This window comes from Lampetra fluviatilis, chromosome 13 (genome assembly GCF_964198595.1).
Source record: "Lampetra fluviatilis chromosome 13, kcLamFluv1.1, whole genome shotgun sequence".
NCBI lineage: Eukaryota > Metazoa > Chordata > Hyperoartia > Petromyzontiformes > Petromyzontidae > Lampetra > Lampetra fluviatilis.
Window position 1 is genome coordinate 554421 of NC_136287.1, and position 27080 is coordinate 581500.

General features: G+C 58.8%; 1 protein-coding gene across 1 annotated transcript; it reads right to left on the bottom strand.

Moving 5' to 3' along the window:
* Positions 1 to 741: 741 nt before the first annotated feature.
* LOC144935373 (proprotein convertase subtilisin/kexin type 6-like) lies at positions 742 to 26996 on the bottom strand. Its single transcript, XM_078861946.1, is given in 22 exon segments — positions 742 to 957; positions 1468 to 1577; positions 1814 to 1949; positions 2301 to 2401; positions 4660 to 4747; positions 4929 to 5194; positions 5333 to 5426; positions 8425 to 8616; positions 9079 to 9215; positions 10610 to 10798; positions 10888 to 11005; positions 12768 to 12871; positions 15332 to 15432; positions 17025 to 17044; positions 17047 to 17237; positions 19922 to 20087; positions 20703 to 20791; positions 20955 to 21031; positions 22140 to 22283; positions 23418 to 23564; positions 25269 to 25373; positions 26775 to 26996. Coding segments are annotated over 22 exon segments (2949 nt in total). The 5' UTR covers positions 26940 to 26996; the 3' UTR covers positions 742 to 748.
* Positions 26997 to 27080: the final 84 nt, after the last annotated feature.

Below are 27080 nucleotides of genomic sequence, written 5' to 3' on the forward strand. Positions count from 1 at the left end.
CAAACCAACCCTGCCACATCCACACAGATGCCAACCACTACTGCCACCACCGTTGCCTCACACACCATAGCGAGTTTAATTATTTATTCAACAAATACTTTTTACAAAAAATAAATCGGGAGCGCAAACTCGTGACGTCGTAACCCCGTGACCTCGCCGTGTGCTCTCTGTGGCACGGGGTTGTGCACAGAGCGGAGGAGTACGGAGGTCAGGGTCACAGGGGCCAGGGATGGACAGGGCAAGAGTGCAAGGGGTAAAGGTCACCTGGCCGAGGGTAATATTGGACAAGGCACCAGGGGCCAAGGTCATAGGGGGACTGGGGGCATGGGGGTGAGTGTCAGGGTCACGTGTCAGGGTCGTTTTGAGGTCAGGGGTCGGGGTGATTGGGGTTAAGTGCCCTTTAGTCGGGGGTGGGGTCATGGTCTGGGGGTCACACGTTACGTCGTGGGTAGGGGTCATATGGGGTCACGTGTGCTGGGCGGGGGTCGCCAGGGCCAGGAGGTGAGGAGGTTGAGCAGAGTGGGAGGAGGGTGAGGAGGGTGAATGTGTGAAGGGAGTGAGCAGGGTGAGGAGGTGGAGGGCGAGAAGGGTGAGTAGGATGAGAAGGGTGAGGAGGGTGAGAAGGGTGAGGAGGGTGAGGAGGTGAGGAAGGTGAGGAAGGTGAGCAGGGTGAGAAGGGTAAGGAGGGTGAGAAGGGTGAGGAGGTGATGAGGGTGATGATGTGGGGCAGGCTGGGAGCTGGGGGCGGTCACAGTGGAGACGCCAGAGGGGCTCCGCTGTGTACCCCCTTGGGTCCTTTTTGTCCCCCTTGGGTCCTGGTGGGCCCCTGGGCGGGGGTGCCCTGGGCGGGGGTCCGGCAGGACTGGCAGCACAGATTCTGGAGCAGGGCGTGCCCACACAGGCCGCTGCGCTGCACCAGCGCGCAGAAGCCCCCACCGTCCCAGCTGTCGTCATCCACTGCCTCGGGGTCACGGGGTCACGGGGTGCGGGTGGGGGGCGGGAGCAGGCGGGTCGTAGGCGAGGGGTCACGGGTGAAGGGTTACAGATGAGGGGTCACGGGCGAGGGGTCACGGGCGAGGGGTCATGCAGTGGAGGGTCATGGCGGGATGGAGTGGCGATGGACGGTGGTAAAGCGGGGAGTTAAAATGAGAGGGGAGCAGTGAGCAGCGGGTCATGAGTAAGAAGGGAGTGAGACACGCACAGAGGGACACACACAGACACACATACACACGCAAACACACGCAATCGCATAATCACAGACACACACAAACAGGTGTCATTTCATTTGATTTTCAATTCAGATGTCACCGTTGCGACTCAAATCACCGTAAATCAAACACTGAAACACGAGACACTGAGACAGAGACACAAGACAAGAAGAGGAGGCTGCAGTTCTGGGTCCTGAGCCTTTACGTCCTAACGTGTCCCCCCCACGTGTCCCCCCCCTCTCCCCCCGAGTCCCCGTACCGTCCAAACACGGAGTGTTTTTCTCGCACTTGTTCCCGTGCACCTCGTGGTCTCTCTCGCAGAGCAGGCAGCGCTCGGCAGACTCGCAGCGTGAGCAGTGAGCAGAGCAGCTGAGAGACACGGGGAGAGTGAGACAGGGGGACACCGTGAGAGTGAGACATGGGGAGACTGAGACACGGGGAGACTGAGACACGGGGAGAGTGAGACACGGGGAGAGTGAGGCACGGGGGCAGTGAGACACGAGGACACGGGGCGAGTGAGACATGGGGACATGGGGAGAGTGAGACAGGGGGACACCGTGAGAGTGAGACACGGGGAGAGTGAGTACCGGGGAGGGTGCACTTACCTGCTGCAGCAGCGCTGCTCGGGCGAGTCGGGGCAGGGTGCAGGGTAGAGCCCGGTCCCACACTCCCGCACGCACTGCCAGCCATCCCGCAGCACGTACGTGGGGGCACAGCGCGAGCAGTCCTGCTCCCGGGGGCCTGCGCAGGGGAAGGTGAGGGCAGGGGATGGCAGGAGGAGACATGCGGATATGTGGGATGTAAAAATAAAGTATATTATCAGCCATGCCCTCAATCTGCTACTGGGCAGTCGGAAGGCAGTCAACCCTCCGACAACAGCGGAGGGCAGAGCAGCGGCACTCACGAGAACGAGCGCTGGGCGGATAAAACACGGCGAGGTGTAGCAGTTGGGAGCACAGGTGGTGCTTCTGTCTGGGTCAGTCAACCCATGGCACATGGGTCTGTCTGACAGTAGCGAGAGCCTTCCTCACTTCACGTCATGGCCTCACAAAAGTGCACCTAGCTTGGCACAAGCACCGCGACGTGGCTCACCCCCACACACGCTGCATGTCTTGTGGCACGGGAGGCACTGCTGGTCTGCCCCGGGGAACGTTCCATCGGGGCAGGTCACGTGACACGAGCCGGCCTGCACACTGGGCCCACGCAGCACCAACACCACCATCATCACCAACAACAACAACCGCCATTTGCCACGAAGTGGCGGTGACGTCACCATGGCGCTTGTGCCAGGCCAGGTGCACTTTAAGGTCACGTGAAGTGTTGAACGCCCGCTGGCAGGAGGTCATGGGACAGACCAAAATGCCATGGGTTGACTGACTGAGATGACTGGCAGATGCACCACCTGTGCCCCCTACTGTGCCAACTGTGTTTTAGCCACCCGGCACAGCGCTCGTAAGCGTCGCTCCTCTGTCCTCCGATTATGCTTGAGGGTGACTGCTTCCAACTGCCCAGTAGCTGGTACCAGTCTTACCTACATGGTCGATCACAATTTGTCAAGCTGGGTGAGGAACAGTCATTGCTTCTGCCGTGCCTGTTTGGCGTCCACAGGGATCCGTCCTCCGGCCCTTACTCTTTTTAACATGCGTCTCTCTGATCGCCGATGCCATCTCATCGCATGACATCAAGTTCCATCAATATGCTGATGATACACAATTGCACTCCGCAGTGAAGTAAAAGTTAGATTTTGAGAGCCTCGGTAACCTTGAAGATTGCAGGTGAGCGGTGCACGTGTGGTTTGCACAAAATCAAATTTTGCTTCATCCAGATAAATCGGAGGCTCCACTGGTTGACATTTGTGGGAGGTTCAGGAGTGGCGGTCACAGACTCCAAGATTCAGTTTTTTACTCGCACCATACTCGACCTGAATATGTAATTTGATCACCACGTGCAGAACATAGTCAGGTCCTGCAAATTTCATATCAGTGCTCTACGACACATTCGACCACGATTGAGTTGTGACATAACCAACACGGCGTTTTGTAGCATCGTATCGACAAGGCTCGAATATTGCAACTCAATACTCTATGGGACATCTGACAAACACATTACCAAGCTGCAGCGTGTATAAAACACTTTGGCACGTGTCGTGACGGGTACTGCAAGATCCGACCATTTTCGTTCAGTGTTAACTAAGCTGCATTGGCTTCCAGTTGCCGAACTAATACATTACAAAGTTGCACTCATTACACACAAAGTGCTTGACACAAATGAACCACAATACCTTAGTGATCTCGTCATGCGAACTCCGGTCATCCTCGCATCAGTTTTTGGTTGGCCATCGAACTAAGATGGTCACTGCACCACGTGCTTTCAGATGCGCTTTCAAATGCACTTTCAGATGCGCTTTCAAATGCACTTTCAGATGTGCTTCTGCGGTCGTCTGGAATGCTCTTCCGTCTGACATTAAGAATCCACCGGAGCCATGAACTTTTACATTTTTATTGAAAACTATTTTTTTTACTGTTTTTTGTGTTTAGTTTGTTGTCCTTTCCCCGCACCTTCGATTAACACGGTTGGCTATGTGCGGTCCGAAAGAAGTTTAACATACATACAGTCAAGTACACTCAGCTCTATATCGTCTCGTACCACATCATTCCATTTCTTCTCTAACCCGTGCTGCGCCCGTTTAGCCCCCTCTATTCGACCAAACAAAAACTGTTCGCGCAAGCGGTGGCTGGGCATGCGGGCTACATGACCCAGCCAACGCACCATCACCACCACCATCACCACCACCATCATCACCACCACCATCATCACCATCACCACCACACAACCACCATAACCACCACCATCACAACCACACCATCACATCTATCATCACCACCAGCCACCACCATCACCACCATCAAAGACAAAGATGCCCCGTATAGCCTTAACAGACTGTTGGGGCAAGTACTGTTAGCGAGCACTGATGAAGGCTGGAACTGCACACAAGGGGGTGAGTGGTCAGCACCACACCCGGTCGCCTTTGTCTCCCCAGTTGCGATGTTTACACACCGCATCAGGTACTCATTTGAGGCTGAGTCGACCTAGGGGAGGCCCAGGACCGGTTCACATAATTGTCACCGGTGTCGACCGTGAGTGGGTAATCGAACTCGGGTCGCCAGGTCCGCAGAAATATTCGGAATCCACTGGAGCACTTTAAAATCCAGATTGAGAAATAATTTCTTTAGAACTAATGTTGTGTTTAGTTTGTTGTCCTTCCCCCTAACCTCCGATTAGCACGGTTGGCTATGTACGGTGCGAAAGAAGTTCAACATACATACACACATTATCACCACCACCATCACCACCACTCAGATCCACGTAGCAACACCACCATCACCACTTACACCAACATCACCACACACACTGAGTACCTATACCTGTGTTCACCTGCGTGCGTCGGTACCTGTAACCCTCGGAGCACTCGGAGCACGAGTTGGGACCCCCCGAGCACCTGGTACAATTTGGTCCACACGATAAACAGCTGGAGGTGGCTGCGGAGAGGAAACACGCACGCACAAAGACAAAGATCCCCCGTGTAGCCTTTAACAAACTGGAGGAGCAAGTGCTGTGAGCGAGCAGCACATATAAAGGCCGGCACGGCACACGAGGGGGTGGGTGGCCAGCACCACGCGCGGCCGCCTTTGTCTCCTCAGTGCGCACGCACGCACGCACCTGTGTCTTTGTAGAAGCCGAAGCCGCAGGAGGTGACGCAGTCGCGCGAGCCGGGCAGCAGGAAGGTGCTGTTGATGCAGCGCGTGCAGGCGGGGGGCCCCGAGGGGGGGGCCTTGGTCACGTTGGTGGACCCTGTGGAGGACCCCGCGGGGGGCCCCGTGGAGTGGAGGGAGGGCTCGCACGCCACGCAGAACTTGCCGCAGCGGAGGCAGCGCTTGAGAGCGTTGTTACCGTAGAAACCGTGCGGGCAGGAGAGGACACAGACCCTGTACACAGGGACACGGGGACACGGTGACATAAGGACAGGAGGACACGAGGCCTGGATATGAGCGGACCCAACAGACTGCTGCAACACCGGCTTCCCTTCCCCCCTTCCACCTCTGCTGCACCCCCCCCCTTCCCACCTCTCAGTGCCGTTCCTCAGGTTGTAGTGGACGCAGAAGAAGCAGTCTCCCTCGTTGGGTCCATCGCAGTACGGACACTCTGGGTTGCACGGTCCTGGGCACGCACGGCGGTGGGGAGGGGTGAGGAGGTGCCAACAGCACACGAAGCACACCGCAACCTACACCGCACCACCACACTGCGACACAACCTACACAAGCACACCACCACCACACTGCACCACCACACCGCACCACCACCACACTGCACCACCACACCACCACCACACTGCACCACCACACCACCACACTGCACCACCACACTGCACCACCACACCACCACACTGCACCATCACACTGCACCACCACAACCTACACACCCGCCCCTCAAAGACAAAGATCCCCCATATAGCCTCAAAAAACTGTAGTGGGCAAGTGCTGTTAGCGAGCACCTATGAAGGCCGGCACGGCACACGAGGGGGTGGGCGGCCAGCACCACGCCCGGTCGGCCTTTGTCTCCCCTGTGGCGATGTTTATACACCACACCAGGTACTCATTTGAGGCTGAGTCGACCTAGGGGAGGCACAGTACAGGTTCAAATCGTCACTTGTGTGGGCCGTGAGCAGGAATCGAACTTGGGATGCCGGGTTCGGAGCGCAGCGCGCTAACCACTACAGTGTTCATAGCACACACATACACACCAACACATATCAACACACACCTAAACACACACCCACAAACACCCACTCACACAGACCAATACACACACACTCACACACACACACCCATACAGACATCCAAACACACCCATACACACACCCACTCACCTACACACACCAACACACACACCCAACAACAACCACCGCCATTCGCCACTAAGTGGCCTCAAGGTGCCAAGTGCACCTTGAGGCCACGTGAAGTGTTGAACGCCCGCTGGCAGGAGGTCACGGGGCAGACCCAGCAGGTGTCACGGGTCGACTAACCGAGATGACCGAGATGACTGGCTGATGCACCACCTTTGCCCCCTACTGTACCAACTTGCTGTGCTTTAGGGCGACTGCCTCCAACTGCCCAGTAGCGTCCTTCACGAGCCTCCTGCACTGAGGCCGATCTTGACACCGCTGGTACCAGTCATCGGCAAGTCCACTCAGCTCCACGTCCTCCTGTACCACATTACTCCATCTCTTCTCTAGCCCGTGCCACGCCCGTTTAGCCCCCTCGATCCGGCCGAACAAAAGCTGTTTAGGAATGCGGTGGCTGGGCATGCGGGCTACATGACCCAGCCAACGCAGCCTTGCCTGCCGGAGGAGCTCACCGATGGGACTTTGCCCAGATCTTTCAAGAATTTGTGAGCTCCTCACACAATCCAGCCTGGTTAAACCCAGCCTGGTTAAACCCAGGATGGATCGTAGGCAGGCCAGCCTAAATGTTTCCAACCGGCAAAGATGCTCCATTAGGGGGGTCCACGTTTCGCAAGCGTAGAGAAGGGAGGGAATGACCGTGGCGAGAAGACCTGAAGCTTCGTGTGGAGCGACAGACCAGGTAGCTTCCACACAGCGTTACGCAACCGATGAAAAGATATTGCCGCTCGACTGATTCGGAGTGAGACCTCTGCTGTTAAACTGGAGCCGGTCATAAACACACTGCCCAGGTATGGGAAACTCTCCACTCTCTCCACAACTTCCCCATCACCGATTGGGAGTTGTGGGGGTGGAGTGTCCGATGGTACAAAATACCCAGGCAGGTGCTTAGTTTTGGTGGGGCTGATGGTAAGGCCCCATCTCTTAGTGGCACGCTCCAGTCTCAGCAGCAGCGTCTCCAACTCCTCTTCTGAATGAGCAGCTATTACCAAATCATCGGCATACATAACGTGGTTGACCAATAGGGAGCCATCCCTTGATCGCACCCGGGCGTCGATCAGCCTCCCATTATATCTGTACCAAATGGAAATTCCCCCGGTACAGCTATTGAAGGCTTCACGAACTACGCAGTCGAAATAGATGTTAAATAATGTGGGAGCCAGAGGACATCCCTGTCGCACCCCAAGGTGTACAGGGAAAGGCTCCGACTGCCGGCCACGTAGTTTTACCCGGGCCCACTCACCATCATGAAGGTCCTTAATGATCGTGAGCAGAGGGTCAGGGACTCCGAAAGCACGAAGAACAACCCAGAGCCCAGGCCTATTGATGGTATTATAGGCCTTGACCAGGTCAATAAAACACACCCACTCACCAACACACACACACCCACTCACCAACACACACACACCCACATACACACACACACCCACTCACCAACACACACCAACACACACACACTCATACACACACCCACATACACACTCACACACACCCACTCACCAACACACACATACATCCACATACACACACACACCCACTCACCAACACACACACACCCACATACACACACACCCACTCACCAACACACACCAACACACACACACACATACACCCACATACACACTCACACACACCCACTCAGCAACACACACCAACACACACACCCATACACACCCATACACACACACCCACACACCAACACACTCACACACACACCCATACACACACCCACACACACACACCCACTCACCAACACACATACACACACCCACATACACACTCACACATACACACACACACCCACTCACCAACACACACCAACACATACACACTCACACACACCCACTCACCAACACTCGCCAACACACACCCACTCACCAACACACACACACACCCATACACACACCCACATACACACACACACACCAACACACACCAACACACACACACTCACACACACATATACACACACACACATACACACTCACACACACACTCACCAACACACACACCAACACACACACTCACACACACACCCATACACACACCCACATACACACTCACACACACCCACTCACCAACACACACACACACATACACCCACATACACACACACACCCATACACACACCCACACTCACACACACCCACTCACCAACACACACCAACACACACACCCACATACACACTCACACACACCCACTCACCAACACACACACACCAACACACACACTCGCACACACACACTCACACACACCCATGTATTCTGCGGGTTGCTGCACATCGTCCTCGTCGCTCCCCAGCCACCAACTGTCCCACAGGGACCTCTTCCCCGACAGGGACCTCGCGTATTCCCTCTTGAGGGGGGACCTCGCCACAGCAGGGGGCGCGTCTCCCTGGGGGGGCTCCTCCGTCCCGTACAGGATCAGGGACCACTCCTTCAGCTTCCCTGTGGAGCGGGGGAGGGGGAGGACACTCAGATTAGCGAGGCGTCGAAACGCTGCGGGCGTTTCACCAGGACCTGCACCTCCGCTCTATTGCCCTGGGTTATTCTTCTGGTACGGGACGATGTGCAGGCCGAGATGACTTGCCGAAGACTGGCACCAGCGGTGTCAAAATGGGCCTCTGTGGGGGAGGCTCGTGAAGGACGCTGCTGGGTAGTTGGAGGCAGTCTCCGTTCAGCAACAGTGGAGGGCGGAGGAGTGACGCTCACAACAACAGAGCAGGACACCGAGTGGGTAAAACGCAGCGAGTTGGCACAGTGGGGATCAACAGGTGGCGCATCGGTCAGTCGTCTCGGTCGGTCAACCCGTGACACCTGGGTCTGCCCCGTGACCTCCTGTCGGCGAGCCTCAAAGTACACCGAGCCTGGCACAAGCACACGGTGGTGACATCATGGCGAATGTTGTACCCATGGCCTTGGGGTTGCGGGGCTGCGAGGGGGTGTCCAGGATTTCCAGGACCCAGGCCCCCCCTGGGGCCTCCCCCCAGCAGTGTGAGGTCATGAACTCCCAGTCCTTGAACCCCTCCTGGGAGTGGTCGTACATCCTGCTCGCACGCACGGGCCACAGCGCACACGTCCCCGTCTCTCTCCGGCCCGCTACTACCGCCGTCACTCTTTCGGTAAACTTCACTCGTCGATTCCTCCAGACGCGTTGATGACTCGGTCTCTACTGTTCACATCTCGGGGGCAAGATGTTAACTTCGTCGCCTGGTATACAGGAGGTCGTGGGTTCGATCTCGACCCTGACGCCTCGATATTTGGAGTTTGCATGTTCTCGCCGTGGTCGGGTGGATTTTTATGGTCCTCTGGTTTTTCCCTCCACATTTAGAATCAACAACGAGTGTGTAGAGTATTTGACTGCTATACATTTTCATGTGATAAGCCACTTCGCTAAGCTATAATTTGTGGCCAGGTCGCTTCTCAAAAATAGATATATAGTTCAGTAGGCCTTACGTGGTAAAATAAAAATAGTTTAGAGTTGTTTTACAACAATACACCCACTCACCCACCCTCTCACTCACCCACTCACTCACCTACCCTCCCACTCACCCACCCACTCACTCATCCACCCACTCACCCACCCACTCACCCACCCACTCACCCACCCACCCACCCACTCACTCACTTACCCACTCACCCACCCACCCACCCACCCACCAACCCTCTCACCCACCCACTCACCCACCCACCCACCCACTCACTCACCCACTCACCCACCCACCCACTCACTCACCCACCCTCCCACTCACCCACCCTCCCACTCACTCACCCACCCACTCACTCATCCACCCACTCACCCACCCACTCACCCACCCACCCACCCTCCCACTCACCCACTCACTCACCCACTCACCCACCCACTCACCCACCCTCCCACCCACCCACCCACTCACTTACTCACTCACGCACCCACCCTCCAACTCACTCACCCACTCACTCACTCACCCACCCACCCACCCACTCACTCACTCACCCACCCACCCTCTCACCCACCCACTCACTCACCCACCCACTCACTCACCCACCCACTCACCCACTCATTCACCCACCCTCCCACTCACCACACTGCAGGTCACCTCACCACCTCACCTCTCTCTCTGCTTCTTCCCTCGCACTGCTCCACTGTGGAAGTCCCTCCCCCCACCATCGTCTCTCTCTCCACCAAGCTCTCATCGTCATAACCTCGCTCGATTAAAAAAAAACACGTTGCACTAGTATCTGTTACAACTTCAATAGTAGTGCTGTTTGTTGCTGGCCATTCAACGTTTGGGCATTGGGGCCCCGGCTCTCAGCGACTGTGTTAACAGACAAAGACACCTATGCACCTACCCATCTCCTCACCTCACCTGCCCATTAATTTCCCCGCCTGTCCACCACCTTGCCGCTCCACCTGCTCACCTCCCACCTGCCCACCCGTCCACCTCCTCACCCTCCTCACCGGTTGGCGAGCAGCTGTGAGCGCGTGCCGGCGGGCGAGGTGAGGAAGATGGCGAGGTCCCCGCGCCGCACGTGTGTGAGCGTCACGCGCACCACCACGTGCTCCAGGTGAGCGACGCGGCCTGCCGGGTCGTCGCGGCAACCGCTCACCTTGGCGATCGCCACCAGCTTCTTCTCCGGCCGAATCCACCTGTCCACAGGATCAACGTAACTTGGGCCACTAAGCGGCACGACCACGGCAGCGCTGGCGGCACAATCACGGCAGGCCGGTGTACTCACGTGAGAGTGCGGTCCGCGTGGCCCCGGCACGTGCGCTGCTCGGGCACGCGGCGCCACGATTCCGCGGCCACCACCATCGCCTCCGCATTCATTAACCCGAAGCCGTACAGGTGGCTCACTGCAGGGGGCGAGGGGGAGGGCACGGGGGGAGCGGCGGAGGCATGGGGGGCACGAGGGGACACGGGGAGAGCGGGGGAGGCATGGGGGGCGGGCGATGTTATTGCGCGGTATGAGTGATGTGGTGTGTATGGTATGTATGTTGAACTTCTTTTGCACCGTACGTAGCCAACCGTGCTAATCGGAGGTGCGGGGGAAGGACAACAAACTAAACACAAGAAGCAGTTCTAAAGAAATTAGTTTTCAATCTAGACGAATTAAAAGTGCATAGCTCCAATGGCTTCCTAATATCGGAAAGAAGAGTGTTCCAGACGGCCGCAGAAGCACATCTGAAAGCGTGCGATGCGGTGACCGTCTTTGTTCGATGGCAAGCAGCCAAGAGCCGCTGCGAGGATGAGCGGAGTGGCAGTGATGCTGGTTTATGCTCCTTGAGGAGATGTGGAAAGCGCTGTGTGTGGAGAGAGTGCGATGGTGAGTGGGATTTGTGTATGGTGCGGTGTATGTATGGTATATTACGGTGAGTGCGGTGTGGTGAGTGTGGTGAGTGTGGTGAGTGTGGTGAGTGCGGTGAGTGTGGTATGTGTGGTGAGTGTGGTGAGTGTGGTGTGGTGAGTGTGGTGAGTGCGGTGAGTGTGGTGAGTGTGCTGTGGTGAGTGTGGTGAGTGCGGTGAGTGGTAAGTGTGGTGAGTGCGGTGAGTGTGGTGTGGTGAGTGTGGTGAGTGTGGTGTGGTGAGTGTGGTGAGTGCGGTGAGTGTGGTGAGTGTAGTGTGGTGAGTGTGGTATGTGTGGTGAGTGTGGTGTGGTGAGTGTGGTGAGTGCGGTGAGTGGTAAGTGTGGTGAGTGTGGTAAGTGTGGTGAGTGCGGTGAGTGTGGTGAGTGTGATGTGGTGAGTGTGGTGAGTGCGGTGAGTGTGGTGAGTGCGGTGAGTGTGGTGTGGTGAGTGTGGTATGTGTGGTGAGTGTGGTGTGGTGAATGTGGTGAGTGCGGTGAGTGGTAAGTGTGGTGAGTGTGGTAAGTGTGGTGAGTGCGGTGAGTGTGGTGAGTGTGGTGTGGTAAGTGTGGTGAGTGCGGTGAGTATGGTGAGTGCGGTGAGTGTGGTGAGTGTGGTGTGGTGAGTGTGGTGAGTGCGGTGAGTGTGGTGAGTGTGGTGAGTGCGGTGAGTGCGGTGAGTGTGGTGAGTGTGGTGAATGCGGTGAGTGGTAAGTGTGGTGAGTGTGGTAAGTGTGGTGAGTGCGGTGAGTGTTGTGAGTGTGGTGTGGTGAGTGTGGTGTGGTGAGTGTGGTGTGGTGAGTGTGGTGAGTGCGGTGAGTGTGGTGAGTGTGGTGAGTGCGGTGAGTGTGGTGAGTGTGGTGAGTGTGGTGAGTGCGGTGAGTGTGGTGAGTGCGGTGAGTGTGGTGTGATGAGTGTGGTGTGGTGAGTGTGGTGAGTGCGGTGAGTGCGGTGAGTGTGGTGAGTGCGGTGAGTGCGGTGAATGCGGTGAGTGGTAAGTGTGGTGAGTGTGGTAAGTGTGGTGAGTGCGGTGAGTGTTGTGAGTGTGGTGTGGTGAGTGTGGTGTGGTGAGTGTGGTGAGTGAGATGAGTGCGGTGAGTGTGGTGAGTGCGGTGAGTGTGGTGAGTGTGGTGTGGTGAGTGTGGTGTGGTGAGTGTGGTGAGTGCGGTGAGTGTGGTGTGGTGAGTGTGGTGTGGTGAGTGCGGTGAGTGTGGTGAGTGCGGTGAGTGCGGTGAGTGTGGTGAGTGCGGTGAGTGCGGTGAGTGTGGTCTCACCGCGCCGCCCGGCCCCGTTGGTCGTCCAGTCGGCAGCCACGAGGTGTGCAGGCCGCGAGGTCCTCACCACCAGGTGCTGCACGTCCCTCCAGGTGAGCCGCGGGCTGTGGGACACTCACCACAATCACCGCCACGCTCACCATGATGTGTCTTGTATGCATGCAGTGGGTAATGTCAGTGGTATATATACGTGGTGAGTGTGGTAGTGAGTGCGGTACACGTGGTGAGTGTGGTGGTGATTGTGGTACATGTGGTGAGTATGGTGGTGAGTGAGGCGGTGAGTGTGGTGGTGAATGCGGTGGTGAGTGTGGCGGTGAGTGTGGTACACGTGGTGAGTGTGGTGGTGAGTGTGTTGGTGAGTGCGGTACGCATGGTGAGTGTGCTGGACAGTATGGTGGACTGTGGTGGTGAGTGCGGTGGTGAGTGCGGTAGTGAGTGGTGAGTGTGGTGGTGAGTGCGGTGGTGAGTGCGGTAGTGAGTGGTGAGGGTGGTGATGAGTGTAGTGGTGAGTGTGGTGGTGACAGTGGTGGTGAGTCTGGTGGTGAGTGCGGTGGTGAGTGTGGTGGTGAGTGCGATGATGAGTGCGGTACACGTGGTGAGTGTGGTGGTGAGTGCGGTGATGAGTTCGGTGGTGAGTGTGGTACTTGTGGTGAGTGCGGTGGTGAGTGTGGTGGTGAGTGCGGTGGTGGGTGCGGCACACGTGGTGAGTGCGGTGGTGAGTGTGGTGGTGACTGCGGTGGTGAGTGTGGTGGTGAGTGTGGTGGTGAGTACGGCGGTGAGTGTGGTGGTGAGTGTGATGGTAAGTACAGTGGTGAGTGTGGTGGTGAGTGTGATGGTGAGTGTGGTGGTGGTGGTGGTGAGTGTGATGGTAAGTACAGTGGTGAGTGTGGTGGTGAGTGAGGTGGTGAGTGTGGTGGTGGTGGTGGTGGTGAGTGTGGTGGTGAGTACGGTGGTGAGTGTGATGGTGAGTGTGGTGGTGAGTGTGGTGGTGGTGAGTGTGGTGGTGAGTACGGTGGTGAGTGTGGTGGTGAGTACGGTGGTGAGTGTGGTGGTGAGTGAGGTGGTGAGTGTGGTGGTGGTGAGTGTGGTGGTGAGTACGGTGGTGAGTGTGGTGGTGAGTGAGGTGGTGAGTGTGGTGGTGAGTGAGGTGGTGAGTGTGGTGGTGGTGATGAGTGTGGTGGTGAGTACGGTGGTGAGTGTGGTGGTGAGTGAGGTGGTGAGTGTGGTGGTGAGTGAGGTGGTGAGTGTGGTGGTGGTGATGAGTGTGGTGGTGAGTACGGTGGTGAGTGTGGTGGTGAGTGTGGTGGTGGTGGTGAGTGAGGTGGTGAGTGTGGTGGTGGTGATGAGTGTGGTGGTGAGTGAGGTGGTGAGTGTGGTGGTGAGTGAGGTGGTGAGTGTGGTGGTGGTGGTGGTGAGTGTGGTGGTGAGTACGGTGGTGAGTGTGGTGGTGAGTGAGGTGGTGAGTGTGGTGGTGAGTGAGGTGGTGAGTGTGGTGGTGGGTACGGTGGTGAGTGTGGTGGTGAGTGAGGTGGTGAGTGTGGTGGTGGTGATGAGTACGGCGGTGAGTGTGGTGGTGAGTGTGATGGTGAGTGAGGTGGTGAGTGTGGTGGTGAGTGAGGTGGTGAGTGTGGTGGTGGTGAGTGTGGTGGTGAGTGTGGTGGTGAGTGTGGTGGTGAGTACGGTGGTGAGTGTGGTGGTGAGTGTGGTGGTGAGTGTGGTGGTGAGTACGGTGGTGAGTGCGGTGGTGAGTGTGGTGGTGAGTGTGGTGGTGAGTACGGTGGTGAGTGTGGTGGTGAGTGTGGTGGTGAGTGTGGTGGTGAGTGTGGTGGTGAGTGTGGTGGTGAGTACGGTGGTGAGTGTGGTGGTGAGTGTGGTGGTGAGTGTGGTGGTGAGTACAGTGGTGAGTGTGGTGGTGAGTGTGGTGGTGAGTACGGTGGTGAGTGTAGTGGTGAGTGTAGTGGTGAGTGTAGTGGTGAGTACGGTGGTGAGTGTGGTGGTGAGTGTGGTGGTGAGTACGGTGGTGAGTGTGGTGGTGAGTACGGTGGTGAGTGTGGTGGTGAGTGTGGTGGTGAGTACGGTGGTGAGTGTGGTGGTGAGTGTGGTGGTGAGTGTGGTGGTGAGTGTGGTGGTGAGTGTGGTGGTGAGTACGGTGGTGAGTGTGGTGGTGAGTGTGGTGGTGAGTGTGGTGGTGAGTACAGTGGTGAGTGTGGTGGTGAGTGTGGTGGTGAGTACGGTGGTGAGTGTAGTGGTGAGTGTAGTGGTGAGTGTAGTGGTGAGTACGGTGGTGAGTGTGGTGGTGAGTGTGGTGGTGAGTACGGTGGTGAGTGTGGTGGTGAGTACGGTGGTGAGTGTGGTGGTGAGTGTGGTGGTGAGTACGGTGGTGAGTGTGGTGGTGAGTACGGTGGTGAGTGTGGTGGTGAGTACGGTGGTGAGTGTGGTGGTGAGTGGTGGTGAGTGTGGTGGTGAGTGTGGTGGTGAGTGTGGTGGTGAGTGTGGTGGTGAGTACGGTGGTGAGTGAGGTGGTGAGTGAGGTGGTGAGTGTGGTGGTGGTGAGCGCCGCCCACTTGGCCTCCAGGGCGAGGGCGATGATGGCCGCTGCCATGGGTGCAGAGGCCGAGGTCCCCGTGTGGTTCTCCGTGCAGCGCTGCCTCAAGTCCGTCGTGATCTGGGGGGGGGGGGGGGGAGTGGCCGGGGAGGGGGGCTGTTAGTGCCGGCTGGACAGCGTGGATGGGGCGGGGGTGTTGACGGTGTCGGCTGTGTGGCCTTGGGAGTTAACGAGTGTCGGTATTGGGGGGGGGGGGGGGGGTGCGGTGGCGTCGCGGTTATCGCGCTGCGCTACGAACCCGGCGAACCGAGTTCGATTCTCACTCACGGCCAACACCGGTGACGATTATCTGAACCGGTCCGGGGCCTCCCCCTTGGTCGACTCAGCCTCAAATGAGCACCTGCTGCGGCGTGTAGTAAACATCGGCACCGGGGAGACAAAGGCGGTCGGGCGTGGTGCTGGGCACCCAGCCCCCTCGTGCGCCGTGCCGGCCTTCGCAGGTGTTCATCGCTAGCGGCACTTGCCCCGGCAGTCTGTTAAGGCTGTACGGGGGATCTTTGTCTTTGGGGGGGTCGTGTTGGGGGGGGGTCGTATTGGGGGGGGGGTCGTGTTGGGGGGGGGTCGTGTTGGGGGGGGGTCGTGTTGGGGGGCGGGTCGTGTTGGGGGGGGGGTCGTGTTGGGGGGGGGTCGTGTTGGGGGGGGTCGTGTTGGGGGGGGGGGTCGTGTTGGGGGGGGGGTCGTGTTGGGGGGGGGGTCGTGTTGGGGGGGTCGTGTTGGGGGGGGGGGTCGTGTTGGGGGGGGGGTCGTGTTGGGGGGGGGGTCGTGTTGTAGGGGGTCGTGTTGGGGGGGGGTCGTGTTGGGGGGGGTCGTGTTGGGGGGGGGGGGTCGTGTTGGGGGGGGGTCGTGTTGGGGGGGGGTCGTGTTGGGGGGGGTCGTGTTGGGAGGGGGGTCGTGTTGGGGGGGGGTCGTGTTGGGAGGGGGGTCGTGTTGGGGGGGGGGTCGTGTTGGGGGGGTCGTGTTGGGGGGGGGGGTCGTGTTGGGGGGTGGGTCGTGTTGGGGGGGGGGTCGTGTTGGGGGGGGGTCGTGTTGGGGGGGGTCGTGTTGGGGGGGGGGTCGTGTAGGGGGGGTCGTGTTGGGGGGGGGGTCGTGTTGGGGGGGGGTCGTGTTGGGGGGTGGTCGTGTTGGGGGGGGTCGTGTTGGGGGGCGGGTCGTGTTGGGGGGGGGTCGTGTTGGGGGGCGGGTCGTGTTGGGGGGGGGGTCGTGTTGGGGGGGGGGTCGTGTTGGGGGGGGGGGTCGTGTTGGGGGGGGTCGTGTTGGGGGGGGGTCGTGTTGGGGGGGGGTCGTGTTGGGGGGGGGGGTCGTGTTGGGGGGGGGGGTCGTGTTGGGGGGGGGGGGTCGTGTTGGGGGGGGGTCGTGTTGGGGGGGGGGGTCGTGTTGGGGGGGGGGTCGTGTTGGGGGGGGTCGTGTTGGGGGGGGGTCGTGTTGGGGGGGGATCGTGTTGGGGGGGGGTCGTGTTGGGGGGGGGTCGTGTTGGGGGGGGGGTCGTGTAGGGGGGGGTCGTGTTGGGGGGGGGTCGTGTTGGGGGGGGTCGTGTTGGGGGGGGGTCGTGTTGGGGGGGGGGGGGTCGTGTTGGGGGGGGGTCGTGTTGGGGGGGGTCGTGTTGGGGGGGGGTCGTGTTGGGGGGGGGTCGTGTTGGGGGGGGGGCGTCTCACAATCTTGCGGTCGGAGGCCTCCCGCTGCTGTAGGTGGAGGCGAGGGTGGAGGCGCACGCCTCGAGGTACCAGGGCGCGGCGCCGCTCTCCGCCGTGCTGGACACGGACACGGTGGCCACGCTGTTGGTGTAGCCGTCGCACGAGCAGTGGTCGCGCCGACGGCCGCCGTTCCCAGAGGCCCACACGAAGATCGAGCCCAGACCCCCCGCGGCCCTGCGGGGTGGGGGAGGGATGCGGGGGGGATTGTTGAGCAGCCCCCATCAACCCCCACGCATCAACCCCTACGCATCAACCCCCACGCATCAACCCCCACGCATCAACCATGGGGCGATCGTTCGTGACGTCATCCCAACCTGGTGGGCCACCTCCACCGCGTGGAGTGAGTGAGTCACCCCCGGGGTGAGTGAGTGAGCCACCCATTCCGATGAAACGAGTCCGCGATTAATTGAACTCCGGACCCGAGTGAGGGGGAGGGGTGGGGGGTGGAAGGGGCCGCCCCTCCCCCACGCCCCCCCCACCCCCACGCCCCCCTTCTCTCTGTGGAATGAGATCTGCATCCCCCCCCCCCCCACTACGAAGATCCTGAAGCCGTCCCTGAGCACGCGCTATATATATAATCACAACAGATCTACCAGCAAGCGTGCGTTTCTACACACACCTGGCAGTTCGCCAGCGTTGGTCCACCCTTGCTCTGCTGATGACACAATGAACGTCGAAACCGGACCCCAGAGTTCCCCTTGCGTTGGACCGACGCTGCTGCGATGATTGCACTCCCAGAAGAGAGGCCGTCGGTGTGTATGTGTGTCTGTGTGTTTGTGTATTTGTGTGTCTGTGTGTCTGTGCATTTGTGTGTATGTGTGTTTGTGTGTCTGTGTGTCTGTGCATTTGTGTGTATGTGTGTCTGCGTGTCTGTGTGTCTGTGTGTCTGCGTGTCTGTGTGTCTGAGTGTCTGTGTGTCTGCGTGTCTGTGTGTCTGCGTGTCTGTGTGTCTGTGTGTCTGAGTGTTTGTGTGTTTGTGTGTCTGTGTGTCTGAGTGTCTGCGTGTCTGTGTGTTTGTGTGTCTGTGTGTTTGTGTGGTCTTCTCGGCCACAGTCATTCCCTCCCTTCTCTACGCTTGCGAAACGTGGACCCCCCCTACTGGAGCATCTTCGCCGGTTAGAAACATTTAGGCTGGCCTGCCTACGATCCATCCTGGGTTTAACCAGGCTGGATTGTGTGAAGAGCTCACAAATCCTTGAAAGATCTGGGAAAAGTCCCATCGGTGAGCTCCTCCGGCAGGCAAGGCTGCGTTGGCTGCATGGCCAGCCACCGCATGCCCAGCCACCGCATGCCTAAACAGCTTTTGTTTGGCCGGATCGAGGGGGCTAAACTGGCGCAGCACGGGCTAGAGAAGAGATGGAGTGATGTGGTACAGGAGAACGTGGAGCTGAGTGGACTTGCCGATGACTGGTACCAGTGGTGTCAAGATCGGCCTCTGTGGAGGAGGCTCGTGAAGGACGCTACTGGGCAGTTGGAGGCAGTCGCCCTCCAACAACAACGGAGGGCGGAGGAGCGACGCTCACAACAACGAGCGGAGCGCCGGGTGACTAAAGTACAGCAAGTTGGCACGGTAGGGGGCACAGGTGGTGCATCAGCCAGTCATCTCAGTCAGTCGACCCGTGGCATCTGGGTCTGCCCCGTGACCTGCCAGCGGGCGTTCGACACTTCACGTGGCTTCAAGGTGCACATGGCCTGGCAGAAGGGTCATGGTGACGTCACCGCGGCGCTTGTTGTTCTTGTTGTGTGTCTGCGTGTCTGTGTGTTTGTGTGTCTGCGTGTCTGTGTGTCTGCGTGTCTGTGTGTTTGTGTGTCTGCGTGTCTGTGTGTCTGCGTGTCTGCGTGTCTGTGTGTCTGCGTGTCTGTGTGTTTGTGTGTCTGCGTGTCTGTGTATCTGCGTGTTTGTGTTCTCCACCATTACGCGGGCGAGCATCCTGAACTCGGGGGATAGACTCAGATGGGAGTCACGACTGGGGGCCCCCTCACCCCCTGCTCCCCCACCCCCCCACCCCCTGCTCCCCCACCCCCTCACCCCCTGCCCACCTCACCCCTCCCACCCCTCCTCCCCCACCCCCTCCCCACCCCACCCCCTGCTCCCCCACCCCTATCCGCTCTCGGGGTTAATCAAACGCCCTCGAGGCTGGAGTCTCGTCCCCCCCCCCAACCTCTTCCTGCTGCCCTTTTGCCCCAAGTGGACTTTGTATTGCCACGAAGCTGCGTCATAAACAAGGGGTGGGCAGGGAGTGGCGGAGCTCGTGAGAGGTGGCGCGCATCTCAGATAAACAACCTTCAGGGGCGTCGCTATGGGACAATATGGACAGCAACCGGTTTGCACATTCAGGGCTCTCATCCGCAGCCAGGCTTGACGTGAACCAATTGCCGGTGAACTGCCAAATGTCACGGGCAAGGGGCCCCGCGACGCGAATCTCACTGGCCGTGTGTCTGATGGGATGTGTAAAAAAATTAACAAAAACCCTCGCGCGTTTATGTTTAACGTGGAGAGACACGAGTGGGAAGGGTGGGCGGATTGTAGATTGCTCCTTCTTGAGATCTTTAAGGTCCACTGTGGGTGTAAAAGCGGACGGCAAACTGTGGAGTTCTATGGCTCCTGCGGTATTAACTATGTACTATGTTTCACTGTTGTTATTTCACGAGGGTAAGTAAGGCCCACTGAGTTGTGTGGCTCTTTTTCGGGAGCGACCTGGCGATCACACACGATAGCTCTACGAGGCGGCTCAACATCACGTGGACATTTACAGCAGCATCCAAATACTCTCAACGCATTCACCAGGGCGAGTCCGCCTGATTCGAACCGCGGACTTCCCCCCCGCCCACCCCCCTCCCTCCGTGGTACCTCCCGCACGCCGCGGAGCAGCGCGGTGCTGGCGAGCAGGCCGGGCCCGTCCACCGTGGCGCCGTCGTCGTCTGGGCCCCAGGAGGCGCTGAACACGGCCACGTGCTGGGGGCCCACGCTGAGCGCGGCGCCCTCCACCGCGTCCGTCACCTCCCCGTCCAGCATGCGTACGCCTGGAGGGGGGGGGGGCACGGCAGATCGTGCAGTCGGGTGGCACCGGGGTGGTGCGGATGTCGGAGTGTGGGATACGGGGGGGGGCATGGGGAGAATGCGGGGGGGGTAATGAGGAGGTCAGTGTGAGGGTGATGACGTCGACGATTGTGGTGTTGGCGGTGATGTTGGTGATGATTCTGTTGGTGATGGTAGTGATGTTGTTAATGTTGATGGTGGTGATGTTGATGATGAAGCTGTTGGTGATGGTATTGATCTTGTTGATGGTGGTGATGATGAAGCTGTTGGTGATGGTATTGATCTTGTTGATGTTGATGTTGGTGATGATTCTGTTGGTGATGGTAGTGATGTTGTTAATGTTGATGGTGGTGATGTTGATGATGAAGCTGTTGGTGATGGTATTGATCTTGTTGATGTTGATGGTGGTGATGATGATGCTGTTGGTGATGGTAGTGATGTTGTTTATGTTGATGGTGGTGATGTTGATGATGAAGCTGTTGGTGATGGTATTGATCTTGTTGATGTTGATGGTGGTGATGATGATGCTGTTGGTGATGGTAGTGATGTTGTTAATGTTGATGGTGGTAGTGGTGGTGTTGTTAGTGGTGGCGGGGCACCTCCGATGCGGGCGTGGTACGCGATTCCCACTGTGCACTGCGAGTTGTTCGCCGTGGCCGCCACTTCTCCCGCGCAGCGCGTGCCGTGCCTGGGGAGGGCGGGGGCGGAGGGGCGGGTGACCCCGAATCGTGACCCCGTGACCCCGTGTTGTGACCCCGTGCTGCGAACTCGTGACCTTTGTGTCGTGATCCCGACAGGGACTGCCACCTCGAACCGTGACCCCGCAACCCCATGACCCCGTGACCCCTCACTTGTTCTCGTTGTTGGCGTCGTATCTCGGCATGGGGTCCCAGTCGTTGCCGTTGACGTCGTAGCTCGCGGCGGGGTCCTGGGGGGGAGGGGGGGGCGGGGGAGGGGGGGTCAGCACGGGGGTCAGCATCGGGTAGTGATGGGGATGGTGATATTGGTGATGATGATGATGATGGATTATACTGGGTAGTAAGTATTATTTACTAATTGCTTATATGCCTAAAAAGTACAGCAAATGGCTATTATTCCCCACAAACTTTGCTTTTGTGACCAGGACAGTGATATTTAGAAATCTACCTATTTTCAATGAGAAAACGGGCGAATTTGTGTATTTTCGTTCACGTAAAGTAAAAAAAACACATGAATCAAAATTAACATGTATTTATACTAAAGTAATACAAAAATGACTACAAAAGATAGGCATAAGCAATTACAATAACACTTACTACCCAGGAACAAAAATTGTGTTACATAGTGTTATTATTTATTGAAACGTTGATGATGGTGACGATGGTGGTGATGATGATGGTGGTAACGGTGGTGGTCATGGTGGTGGTGATATTGGTGGTGACGATGGTGATGGTGATGGCAGCAGTGATCGTGGTGGAAGTGACGGTGGTGATGGTGGTCATGGTGCTGGTGATGGTGGTGGTGATGGTGGTGGTGATGGTGGTGGTGACAGTGGTGATGGTGATGACGGCAGTGATCGTGGTGGAAGTGACGGTGGTGATGGTGGTGTCGGTGGTGGTCATGGTGGTGGTGATGGTGACAGTGGTGATGGTGATGACGCCAGTGATCATGGTGGAAGTGACGGTGGTGATGGTGGTGACGGTGGTGGTCATGGTGGTGGTGATGGTGATGGTGACAGTGATGATGGTGATGACGCCAGTGATCATGGTGGAAGTGACGGTGGTGATGGTGGTCATGGTGCTGGTGATGGTGGTGGTGACAGTGGTGATGGTGATGACGGCAGTGATCGTGGTGGAAGTGACGGTGGTGATGGTGGTGACGGTGGTGGTCATGGTGGTGGTGATGGTGATGGTGACAGTGGTGATGGTGATGACGGCAGTGATCATGGTGGAAGTGACGGTGGTGATGGTGGTGACGGTGGTGGTCATGGTGGTGGTCATGGTGGTGGTGACGGTGGTGATGGTGGTGACGGTGGTGACGGTGTCCCCGTCGCTCACGTAGTTCTGCTGAAGGTCCGGGTGGGTCCGCTCGATGCCGTCGTCCAGGATGGTGATCACCACCCCCTTCCCCGTGAACCCGCGCCTCCACGCGCCCCCCACACCCATGTCCGGCCGGCAGTGGGAAGCCCCCTCCTCGCAGTGCTACCCGCAACAAAGACAAAGATGCATCCTGTAGCTGTTGTTCGTGGCTGTGAGCGGGAATCAAACTCGGGTCAGTGAGTTCTAACTGTTGCGCCACCGCTCCCTACACACAAACACACCATCACCATCGTCATCACCACCATAACCATCATCATCACATGGGCGGCCGGGCATTGGCAGCGCAGTGGTGACGCTCGCGGATCACGGCAAGAGGTCCCCGGGCGGTTCAATTCTCGACCCAGGCGCCGCCTCTTCGTGTGCAGTGCACGTGTCCTCCCCCTGTCCTGCACGGGTTTCCTCCGGCTTCTCCGGTCTCCTCCTCCCGTAGCTAAACCCACACACACAGTGGAACTGGCATCGGCCAAACCACGTCCCCAATTGCTGAACAACCTCCTGCAAAGCACTCAATCGGGATCACGCAGCAGCAGGAGCAGCAACATCGCCCGCTAGCACCGTGAGCAGTTGGCAGGACCCTCCTAAAGAGGAGTCTTGAGACTCGCTCAGACTCTCTGGGTAATGACAATCGCTTAACATTTGGACTGCGCTGTGCACCCCTCGCAGCTCCCGGCAGACCTCTCGCCCAGGAGGACCCCCGGCGGCAGCTGCCCCTGTGCAGCGCAGCTCTACCAAGCGACGACCGCGCCCCCTCTCAGCCCTGTACCCCACCTGTATACCTCACCTGTATACCTCACTTGTACACCTCACCTGTGTACCTCACCTGTGTACCTCACCTGTATACCTCACTTGTGCACCTCACCTGTATACCTCACTTGTACACCTCACCGGTATACCTCACCTGTATACCTCACTTGTGCACCTCACCTGTGTACCTCACCTGTGTACCTCACTTGTACACCTCACCTGTATACGTCACCTGTGTACCTCACCTGTATACCTCACCTGTGTACCTCACCTGTATACCCCACCTGTATACCTCACCTGTGTACCTCACCTGTGTACCTCACCTGTATACCTCACCTGTGTACCTCACCTGTGTACCTCACCTGTATACCTCACCTGTGTACCTCACCTGTATACCTCACCTGTGTACCTCACCTGTATACCTCACCTGTGTACCTCACCTGTGTACCTCACCTGTATACCTCACCTGTGTACCTCGCTTGCCCAACTCACCATGTACCACATGTACGGCCACTTGGGGTCGTTGAAGGCCGTGGGGTCACTGCTGGGGTAGAGGTCACGCCTGGGGTCGAGGTCGTGCTCGGGGTAGAGGTCACGCTTCACGCGCCGCTTCACCATTTGCTGCTGCATCCACTTCACCTGGTGGGGAGGGGGGCAGTGGCGGTGTGAGGCGGCACAACCCCCCACCTCACCCCCACCCCACGCTCCACCACCACTTCCTTTCAGGCCCCCTCATCACACCCCGACCTCACACATCACAGCCCCCTCAGGCCCCCCAGACTCTCACCCCCCCCACCTCCACCCATCTCATACCCTCAGTTCAAATCACCCCCCCCCCCCTCCGTCCACACCAACCCCCCACACCCCTTCCCTCTCCAACGCACCCCACGTCCCCCTCCCCTCTATCCCCTCAACACCTTGCCCTGACGCCTTACCCCCCACACCCCTCACCTCACCCCCACACCCCTCACCTCACCCCCCACACCTCATCCCCCACCCCCCCTCACCTCACCCCCCACACCTCACACCCCACACCTCACCCCCCACACCTCACACCCCACACCTCACCCCCACACCTCACCCCCACCCCCCTCACCTCACCCCCACACCTCACACCTCACACCTCACCCCCCACACCTCACCCCCACACCTCACCCCCACCCCCCTCACCTCACCCCCACACCTCACACCTCACCCCCCACACCTCACCCCCCACACCTCATCCCCACCCCCCTCACCTCACCCCCACACCTCACACCTCACACCTCACCCCCCACACCTCACACCCCACACCTCACACCCCACACCTCACCCCCCACACCTCACACCCCACCCCCCTCACCTCACCCCACACCTCACACCTCACACCCTCACACCCCTCACCTCACCCCCACCCCTCACACCCCACACCTCACCCCCCACACCTCACACCCACCCCCCTCACCTCACCCACCCTCACACCTCACACCTCACCTCACCCCCTCACCCCCCACACCTCACAAACCTCACCCTAACACCACACCCCCAACACCTCACCCCCCTCACCTCACCCCTCACACCTCACACCACTCACCCTCACACCTCACCCCCAACACCTCACACCCCTCACATCACCCCCCACATCTCACCCCCCACACCTCACCCCCCACACCTCACACCCCACACCTCACCCTCACACCTCATCCCCACCCCCCTCACCTCACCCCCACACCTCACCCCCCACACCTCACCCCCCACACCTCACACCCCACCCCCCTCACCTCACCCCCCACCCCTCACACCCCACACCTCACCCCCCACACCTCACACCTCACCCCCCTCACCTCACCCCCCACACCTCACACCCCACCCCCCTCACCTCACCCCCACACCTCACACCCCACCCCCCTCACCTCACCCCCCACCCCTCACACCCCACACCTCACCCCCCACACCTCACACCTCACCCCCCACACCTCACCCCCCACACCTCACACCCCACCCCCCTCACCTCACCCCCACACCTCACACCTCACACCTCACCCCTCACCCCCCACACCTCACAAACCTCACCCTAACACCACACCCCCAACACCTCATCCCCCTCACCTCACCCCTCACACCACTCACCCTCACACCTCACCCCCAACACCTCACACCCCTCACATCACCCCCCACATCTCACCCCCCACACCTCACCCCTCACACCTCACCCCCACACCTGATACCCCTCACCCTCACACCTCACCCCCACACCTGATACCCCTCACCCCTCACACCTCACCCCCACACCTGATACCCCTCACCCTCACACCTCACCCCCCACACTTCACACCCCTCACCCCATCCCCACACCCCCCTTACCTGGGGCTCTGCGCGCAGGAAGAGGTGGGGGCCGTGGGAGGGGAGGGCGGAGCGCCGCATCACGTGACCGCGGTGGAAGTGGTAGAAGCCGTCAAGGGATCCGATCTGGGGTGGGAGCACGCAGGTGGAGGGGGGGCACCCAGGTTAGCTCTGTCTCACACACACACCTGTGCCACACACCCCTCACACACACCTCTCACACACACACACACACCTCTCACACACACCTCTCACACACACACCTCTCACAAACACACACACACCTCTCACACACACACCTCTCACAAACACACACACCTCTCACACACACCTCTCACACACACCCCTCACACACACACCTCTCACACACACACACACACCTCTCACACACACCTCTCACACACACACCTCTCACAAACACACACACCTCTCACACACACCTCTCACACACACACCTCTCACAAACACACACACCTCTCACACACACCTCTCACACACACACACACACCTCTCACACACACACACACACCTCTCACACACACCTCTCACACACACACCTCTCACAAACACATACACCTCTCACACACACCTCTCACACACACACCTCTCACAAACACACACACCTCTCACACACACCTCTCACACACACACCTCTCACACACACCTCTCACACACACACCTCTCACACACACCTCTCACACACACACACACACCTCTCACACACACAAACACACCTCTCACACACCTCTCACACACACACACCTCTCACACACACACCTCTCACACACACCTCTCACACACACACCTCTCACACACACACCTCTCACACAAACACCTCTCACACACACCTCTCACACACACACACCTCACACACACACGCCTCTCACACACACACACCTCTCACACAGACACCTCTCACACACACACCTCTCACACACACCTCTCACACACACACACCTCACACACACGCCTCTCACACACACACACCTCTCACACACCTCTCACACACACACACACACTCCTCTCACACACACACCTCTCACACACACACCTCTCACACACCTCTCACACACACACACCTCTCACACACACACCTCTCACACACACACCTCTCACACAGCTCTCACACACCTCTCACACACCTCGCACACACCTCTCACACACACCTCTCACATAGACACCGTTATCCCCATTTAAAGACAAAGGTCCCCCGTTTAGCCCACACAGTCTGTTGGGACACGTTCGGTTAGTCCAGCACGGCACACGGGACCCCCCCCTCACCTGTACCAGGTTCACGAACCCCCCCCCCCCACTCACCTGTCCCAGGTTCACGAACCCCCCCCCTCACCTGTCGCAGGTTCACGAACCCCCCCCCCTCTCACCTGTCCCAGGTTCACGAAGCCCCCCCCCTCACCTGTTCCAGGTTCACGAAGCCCCCCCCCCCCCCATTCACCTGTCCCAGGTTCACGAACCCCCCCCCCTCTCACCTGTTCCAGGTTCACGAAGCCCCCCCCCCCCCCCATTCACCTGTCCCAGGTTCACGAAGCCGTGCTTGTCCGCCAGTCGCTGCGCCTCAGCGGGGCCCCCCTCGATGCTCACGGCCCAGCGGTTCGTGTAGTGCTTGGGGGTGCGGGCCCCCCACGCGAGCCCGAGCAGCAGCAGTGGCGCGAACAGGGGGAGCAGAGAGCGCATCCTGGCGGGGGGATGGGGGGCTCCCTGTAGGAGGGAGACGTGGGGGGATGGGGGGCTCCCTGTAGGAGGGAGACGTGGGGGGGGGGGTCCCTGTAGGAGCGAGACAGGGGTCCCTGTAGGAGGGAGAGAGGGGTCCTGTAG